The sequence below is a fragment of the Acanthopagrus latus genome, chromosome 18, assembly GCF_904848185.1.
Source record: "Acanthopagrus latus isolate v.2019 chromosome 18, fAcaLat1.1, whole genome shotgun sequence".
NCBI lineage: Eukaryota > Metazoa > Chordata > Actinopteri > Spariformes > Sparidae > Acanthopagrus > Acanthopagrus latus.
Window position 1 is genome coordinate 28,156,624 of NC_051056.1, and position 8,855 is coordinate 28,165,478.

Below are 8,855 nucleotides of genomic sequence, written 5' to 3' on the forward strand. Positions count from 1 at the left end.
GATTTCAACTCTAAACTGTTATTTATTTTACATTCAACTGATCATTTACTTCATTTGTATTCTTATATTATAGCAGCTTTAAATAATGATAAAAATAAAGATTCCAGGGTTCAACAAATAAATAAAATTTTGGCATCTCAAATATTTGCAGAGTGAACCCTCTTCCCAAATAAATCAATTAAGGATCTCTGAAAAAGAGAATAAACCCAGCGTCTCTAACGATGAGGAGCTAGCTTTGTTTCCTTCAGACATACAAAAGAAACAAGGGTAGAGAGAATAAAACAGAGAGAGAAACACCGACCCTGCGTTCGATTTCAACGGTCAGAACTGAAAACTCGTCACAACTGATTTTCCATTTAGAATCAGAATCGTGACACAGCTCATCAGAAATTCTGTTTTTTGTTCTCCGTCTTTGAATTTAATGACTTGTTTAAAGTATTTTCTATCTAAAATCTCATAACATCATTTCTTTTCTGTCACTCAAATGAATTAAGAGTGAATTTTCTTACATATTATCATAATTTCGACATCCACATCCTGACAGATGCTCACGTGTTTATTTGCTCAGCAGATTTCGAACACACGCAGATTTTTTTTTGACCTTTTTCCACAATCAGATTATGGTATTCCTGCTGCGTGTTATCTGTTACTCCCCTTCCATTTCTTAGTAGGAGAATGAATGATCCATGGGACTGTTCAGTATTCTAGTGTGAGACCCTTCGCCAGACATGATGATGGCTCCTTTGGGACCCGAGAGGGAGATGGAAAAGACTGTTGAGAGGCATTTCGATCTGGGAGTTAAAAATGAAAAGTGACGTTTGCGAAACTGCTGCGAGAAAGGCCGAAGGGAGGAAGGGAGGCGCGTGAATCGCATACGTTCATTTGTGTACGTGTTATTGGTGTGTGCCAGAGAAACTTCTTGACAGGTCTGTGGCACGTTAAAGGACATGTGGTGGTTTACGGTTTCAGGTTTGAGCAGTCTAACACATGGCCCTCGATCTGATGTTTCATCATGTGCTGCATACAGTACCGCGTATGAATGTGAAGTAGGAAACACAACGGCCGACTTACAGGTCTGTGGTGTGTTCGGGGATGTGCGGAGGTAAACGGGTCAGCTTGAGATTGGAGCAGTCGACCACGGTGCCTTCGCAGCGACATTTCTCCGGACACACCAGGTCCTGGAAACACTCTCCACTCAGACGACTGCGATAGTCCTCCTGACCTGCAGCGGGAAAAAGAGGGGAAGGGAAGGAGACCGAGAGAGAGACGGAGAGAGCAAGTGAGCAGAGAAACAGGGAGGGAGGACGGATAAAAAGGTTAGAGAGCAGGAAGAAAAGGGAGGGAATGCAGAGAAGGCAGGTAAATTAAGTCAGCAGACAGAGACAGAAAGAAAGAGAGCGACAAAGACATCAGAAAGAAAGTATTGTCTCATTTACATATAGATTTAAAGACATTTCTGGATATCTTATAAAGACATATCATCCCAATAACTTGCATATTCAGATGTCTTGCCGCTGACAGGTTTTCAATATCTGTCTAAACTGTTTCTTGTTGAAGTTTAATTGTTTGGAAAATTCCCACTTTTGTGCTAATTTCAGCTGTCAGACGCTGCGAGACGTAATTACCCGACCGCTCGTTTGGAGGACATGAATGAACTGTATCAACATCATCTATTAACACAGAAACAGGCTGCAGCGTGGAGCTGTACAGCAGGCGGGGAGGGTTCATCCTGCACGGTGACACTGTACATCACATTAACAGACACATATCTGTGTGGTTTAACCCGGGATGTTTGTGTTTTGAAAAGGCGAGCCAGGAACCGCTTCTGTTATTCAGATATGATGTGAGCAGATGTTATTTATGACCGCTCGTGCCGGTGGAGTCAACCTGGTTTGCATCACGCTGCACTCGCATTCGTGCAGCACGTACGGTCTTTACAGTTCTCACGGTTATCACTACCTCCATCTCTTCCTCTCTCTCTCTATTCCAACCTTGTTTGTCCATCTGCTCTCTGTCACTGTAACCTTTTTCTGTTTTCTGACTGCTCAGAGTCTCTTTATGGCTCATATGTTTCCTACTTGTGACTGTACGGGAACCAAGACCACCTATCGAGCGCTAATCCGCAATGAAACATCCTCAGTAATGATCGACCGCCAATCGAGGGGCGGCGACCTGTTGGGAGAATTGGCTGTTTAGCTCCTTTCAGCGGCAAAATGCTCTACAATTACATCTATGAGCTGCTGCGAAACCTGTACAGTTGGCAGGTTGACGGAAAAGGGGAAACGAGCAAGGGAGCGAATGGAGAAACGAGCAGAGGATTGTATGTGGGGATGTTTTTATGTACTAAAGAACAGAGGAAAGAAGAGGAAAGAAACTCGTATAACAGAGTTTTTACTTTAACCAGTGGAGCAGAAGAGAGAGAAGCTGTGGTGGGATCAGCCATGCTAGCCGCCTGAAGCACTGCTGTCAGAATATCAGACAGTGGAGGCAGGTGTCGGTGTGTGGCCAGAGTTAGTTTGACTAGGACGCTAACAACAGCACGCTGTAATATTTTAAATTATGCATCTTTCTATCAAACACTCAAAGGGACAGTTCACCCCAAAATCTAAAATCTGTAGTTCAATTTGAATCATCTAGATCGTCTTCGCTGTGAGCTGCTGAGTTTTGGAGATATTTCTGCCTCAATGCGAATAAAATGGAACGAGAGGAATTCAAAACATATTCAAATTTAACTAAACAGCATTAGTTACTCAAAATCATCTACAGACGCTGACAGCTGTATTTTCTTGGTCATCAAAGCGCTGAAGGAGGTGCACATAGATTCATGAATGACAAGCTAACTCACAATATCTTGATGAAGATGAAGTCATCCAGGTCATGGTAACTCTGGACATTTCTTCTTCATTTCTAACTAACTGGAGGGGAGTCGCAGGCTTTTAAACCCTGCGTGGGAGTGTCCTTAAGCTGGGACATTAAGCTAGCTAACCTGACACCTTACAAAAGGATGCCATTAATGTTTACATCCCACACGGTCATGAGCATAAGCCTCTTATCCATGAGTAGATGTGCACCTCGGTCTGTGCTATGATGCGGTCGGTGGGTGAAGTTCAGTACAGCGACGAGGTTTGTGGATTATTCTGATTAACCGCACAATGATGTCTGGAGAGAGAATTTTTTGGTCAGTCTTTCAAGCGTGGGTTTTTGTTTTTGGCGCTCTTTGCTCCACAATTCGACTGACACCCAGTTCGGTCATATTCCAGAGACAGGCAGCGAATAAAACTCCACTTCTCTCTGATGAAGGCTCGGTTCTGAAACATGTTTGTTTTTTTATGCCCACCATCAAACATACATTTGTTCTGTGAGAGTGCTGGAGTTTTGTCCGCTGTTGATTCGCTGCCACTTCTGTGCACAGCAGAGAGCAATTTTTATGAGTGAAAGTTTAATCAGATTGAAGTGGAAGTGGGTCCGTGTGGTGGTGGTGTGACTGCACTTTAACAAGTGTTTGTCTTTATGTAGTTTGAGACTCTAACAGAGCCTCATTGATACTTCAGGAGAAACAGCACTTAAAGCAGAAGAAGGAGGGTGTGTTGAGAAAATTGAGCTAAGATTTATGCTGGCTATTGAGAACTCACTGTGGCGATTGGTGCTTTCGAACGGACACATTTTCGTTATTCATCCCTGACTGAAATATCTCAACGTTAGCTCGCTTGTCTGCGGCTCAGTGACGTCCGTTTATTTCAACCGCAGTTACCGTCCCATGCGTCAGAAGCCCCGCACAGAAAATGCAAACCAACGAGAGGTAAAGAATTTTAGCCCTCAATTGTTTTTGCTCCAAGGCGCGTGATTGGCTGGGAGAGGCAGGTGGGTGTGTGCTCGGCGGTCCCTGGCGCTTGACGGAACCATGTGATGTCACAGTAGGCGGGGCCACATGGTTAGATCAAGCACAAGAGACAGCTGCACGAACCAATCAGAATGCAGGTCCACACAGGAGGAAGGTGGGGCAACAGAGAGCTGCACCAAATCAGTCAGGAGGGGGCAGGGGTCCATTCAGGATAGGAGAGGCAACAGACAGCTGCAGATCCACACAGGAAGGGGACGGGACCAGAGAACTTGCCCACCAATAGCGAAAATGTCCACACAGGTCCAGAGAGGAAGAGGAGATGCAAGGAGAGGCATGGGACTGCAGACAGGAAGCGCTGAAGCAAAGAGGGCCGCCGCAACCAGCTTTAGGAGCATTTTTAATCTGTTTATCTGGATTAGCTCCGGAGCGCTAACATGAGGGGCTTGCTCACCGCCGGGAACCGGCCACGCTAAAAATGGACCACATGTGCTCACGGTGCTGCAAAGCACTCTGGATAAAAGCCTCCACCATTTAATAGTATTGGGTATGCTATTCATTGTGTGCCCGGTTTAGGCCGGGACATACCACTCCTGAGAAGAGGAGGGGTGTGAAACTCATGTCACCAGATTGTCTGTCAAACCTTCTGCAGTGATCCACATCTGTTTTATAATACTTAATCATTAAATATCTGCTTTTTTGCTGTTTTCATTTAGTCATAGAAGGCGACTACTTGAAATGAAATATGTGCTTTTACATTGTTTTTCACTGTAAAACAAACACAGAACATGTTGCTGAATCAAATCACAAGAATGCTTCAGCTTATCAAATGTGCAATATGTAAGATTTTTTATAATTTTCTTTATTTTTGTTAGCATGCTAACCAGTTAGCCCCAGAGTGTCCTTCCCCATAAAAACCTAGCTGCTAGGTTAACTGGGCTAACGAGCTAACCGCGGCTACATTTAGCAATACTCAGCAGTTAATCCCATGATATGAGGCTCCCCATTTGTTCGGGTTGAGATTTCCAAGGATGGCAAATACTTACTTACTTGACCTTTAAAGATATTTAGAAAATAGCCAGTTTCAACCACAACGCGATAATTCTATTACATGATCATCAATCCGGGTCAGTATAAAGTTAAAGTGACGGCGGGAGACATTTTTGTGCTCGCAACCGCAGCTCGAGCACAATTCAAATAGTTTGTGAAATGACCGTGAGGGGATTTTAAAGACGTTCAGTTCCCCACAATCCATAAAAAGTCATAATATTTAAGACAAAGACAACAATGTGAGGAGCCACCGGAGAGCGGCTCCGTTAAGTGTAAAGAGTCAGACACACACTCGTTCACACACAGTCTACGGCCGGTCCCTGCTGAGGTCGTTACCGCGCCGCTTCAGTTTACTCAATTGGTCTGTGGTGTAATTAGTGAGACCCGCGGCACGTATCAAAGGAAACGACAATAACACAACACCACCAGAGAGTGTGAGCCGATGTTAATGTTTCAGTGAGTGCGTATCAATTTATAACACGCATAAAAACTACATGTGTTTTTAACGTTTCAGCTTCGCGTCTCGGTATCATTTATTAACCTCCAGAGGCGACTCCCTGCCGCATGTCTGCTTGTGTGTGTGTGTGTGTGTGTGTGTGTGTGTGTGTGTGTTTCAGGTGTGTCTGTGTGAACTCATCTCCTCTCACCTGTGCACCTGAACTTCTTGCCTTTGACCTGGCTGATGCGTTTGTTCGCCAGCCTTCTGGGGTGGCTGCAGCGGGCTCCACTGGTCTCAATGGGGTTGTCGAACAAGTAGTCTGCCAGCCACTTCAGGTGACAGTCACACATGAAGGGATTCTGGGCCAGGTGACTGGAGGAGAGGGGGAGAGGAGGCAGAGAAAGGGAAGGGTGATGGGTTTGTTCAGACAGTTCCCTACGTAACATTTCCTGACTGAATCATAAACCATCAAAGTCGTTACAAGTGTGGCTTCAAACTGCTCTGCTAACATGCAGGAAGTAACAGAAACTTTGTCCTCTTTCCGTCATGATATCAGCGGTAAAGTTGCTGACTGGAACCAACTAAATCCCCCTCCTCTCACCCCTCCCTATCCCAAGCACGAAGGAGAACTCCAGGTGGCCTTCAGGTAACTTAGACCCTCTCTAGAGCCGGTCAGTAGATATGTAGATGTGCTGATGGATCTCCTCTAAAACTGCTGAAAAAATGGCTGAAAAATCCAGTTACCTAAATAGCTGCAGATTAGTTTCCTGTCGATCGATGATCCATTAAATCACTTTAACTAAGTGTCCTGTACAAATACTCTTCAGCATCTGCTAGTTAGTTCTTCTGGGTTTTGACTCTTTACCTCTTGACAGGTTGTTTTCATCTGTGTCAGTTTGTTGGTTTGTCAGCAGGATTACCCAAAAAACTACTGAACGTATTTCTACAAAACCTGGATGGAGGTCGGGTCTCGACCCAGAATAGACTCTATTAACTTTTGATGCAGATCCAGATTAAAGGACAGATAAGGGCATTTCTTCTCACTTTCTTTGACTTTAAATATCTTCATTCATTGTCAAGGAATAATGCACGGACCTTGGTGGATGTACGCGCCTCACCGAGTGCCATTCCAGTTACTGTCTGGGTTCTGGACTCTTATTGTTTGCTGTGACTGGACTGACTTCTTCTGTATGACCACCTGCTTCCTTCAGTAAAGACTTCACCTTCTGGGATCTCACTCTGAGTCTCGTGTGATTCTCTGTACCCATTCTGTTTCCCAGAACCGCCCAACAGACGGATCGTTTTGATGCAGTGACCCAACAGAAAACACTGACAGGGTCAAACACCCCATCGGTACACGTTAAAGTTAACCCAGTCTTGCGTCGGTGCTGTATTGATTCGGCACCGGGTCAGAAGTTGCTGGGAGTGTGTTTTATTGACTACACTCACAGAGTCTTGATGGAGCGCAGAGGGGCGAACAGGCCTTTGCTGATGGTTTGCAGCTTGTTGTCGTACAGTGACAGCAGGTTGAGGTTCTGCAGGTCCTGGAAGGTGTTGACTCTCAAACAGTTGATTTTGTTGGCATTCAGCAGCCTGAGACACAAAAGAAGAGCAATTCAGCGTCTGTTATTTATCTGTATTTGTTTTACTGTTTAGCTTCATATCTCTGCGCGCTGCACAAACAAAGATAAACACGCACAAGGTTAATGAGATAATTTATTTTCTCGGATGCATCTCTTCTGCAAAAAACACTACTTTTCTCTCCCCCGTCGTTGTTTTTCCCCACTATTTCTTCCCTATAGCCTCGTCTACCCTCTCCACACACTCATGATTATATTTTCTCTGGCCATGACACATAAATCTGAAAAAAATTGTGGTTTTATTTATTTTCACTTTCTCTCTACTGGAGAAAGGAGGGGAATGTCTCCTGTTGGGTGGGAGTGTAATATCTTGTTTTGATGGGAGAGACAGATGGCGAGAAGAGGAGGGAGGGGGGAGAGAAAAAGGAAGGAGGGAGAGAAAAGATAGACGAATGGAGATGGAATGGAGGAAATAATGGAGCGAGACAGAGAAGGGGCAGGCGAAAAATTTAACTTGGAGTGACACGGATATACAATTAAGTGAAAGGGGGCTGACAGGCAAAATGGAGGAGAGGGAGAGGAAGGGAAATGAGAAATGTGATAGAGGGATTAGGTAAATGACAGGAAGGGTCTGCACCTCCACCCTATCCTCCGTCTGTCTGTCCTCTCATACCTGCACTTCATTAGCTAATATAGCCAAGTTTGCAGCTTTTTCACATTCTTGCCCTCCTCGCCTCACTCGTTCTCATCCTCACACAAAACCTCTTCCCTTTCTTTTCATTCTCTGCTTCTTTGTCCCTCACACACACTACCCTCTTTCTTTCTTTGCTGTCAGACAGGTGACTAACTCTGCAGCTCGGCTTAATCATCTCAAGTCATCCTAACGAGCACCTATACCGGCATAACCCACTTCTACGTACGCGCTCAGGCAGCAGACACACACTCGCTGCTCTGCGACATATACACGCCTCATTAGGCGGCTCACAGGGGGAACTAATTACTTGAAACTGCACCAGTAAAACAAAGCAGCGCAGACAACATAAACAGCAGCCCGGTGGCTGTACACAGCAATAAACACACCTTTGTCACGGCAGGTTGACAATGCTGCTTGATTCAGCGGTGAGAGCTGATATATAATTTATAATTATCACACTATACGGGAGGAAAAACAGCGTCTTTATGATTCCTGACAAACTGACAGACTTCTCTCCCTGTCAGCGGTGAGATATTAACAGACACGTTCCCTCCCTGCGCCTGCTGAGCGAGCGCTAACACCCGCGGGCAGTGTCTTTGTGGGATTGACCAATGATGTGGCAAGACATGAATATTAACTAGCCGTCCGGCTCTTTATTTATTCATTGATCGAAGCCGTCACAATCCCACAGAAGTCGTGAATTACCCCCGATTAAAGAGGACACACCTTTGTGCATAAACAAACGTAAAGCCATCGGCGTTGCTGGTGTTTAACGTTTTACGACGGCGGCTTCACGACGAGCTCTGAGGGAATTTCCTTCCCAGTCTGGGAATACTAAATGTTAATGATGTCACCTTGTACATACACTTCATCTGAAACTTAAATTTGATCTCCTCTCTTATATTATCTGCGTTATGTTTCTCCATATTTTCTCACTCCTAACATCTTTTTATCCATCTTTTCGTCTCCATCCATTAATTTATCCATCCATCCTCCCTCCCTCCTCTCTCTCTCTCTCTCTGACTATGCACCATGCATCCCAATGATCCACCTAAGCCCGTAAAAAGGTGTTTGTGGGTTAGATTCACTCATCCTCATTCTCTTTGCTTCGCTTCCCTTTACGATGGAAAAGCCCAGAACATTAGCTGTTTCTGCAGCGGACTGCGGCATTTTTTTTTTCCCGCGTGGGGGCCATATGCCACAAACAGAACCGATGTAACCGTTATATAGGAGACAGAATCTTTACTGCATGCT

The 8,855-nt window shown here is 44.9% G+C and overlaps 1 protein-coding gene across 3 annotated transcripts in view; it reads right to left on the reverse strand.

Annotated features, from left to right (window-relative positions):
- Positions 1 to 8,855, reverse strand: part of slit3 (slit homolog 3 (Drosophila)) — a 253,595-nt gene that overhangs the window by 51,296 nt on the left and 193,444 nt on the right. For all 3 annotated transcript variants that reach the window (XM_037076548.1, XM_037076547.1, XM_037076546.1), the window contains 3 exons: positions 6,777 to 6,920; positions 5,536 to 5,699; positions 1,072 to 1,222 (listed from right to left, as the gene is read on the reverse strand). In XM_037076548.1, the coding sequence (XP_036932443.1) occupies positions 1,072 to 1,222; positions 5,536 to 5,699; positions 6,777 to 6,920 (459 nt within the window). The remainder of the gene's footprint in view (positions 1 to 1,071; positions 1,223 to 5,535; positions 5,700 to 6,776; positions 6,921 to 8,855) is intronic.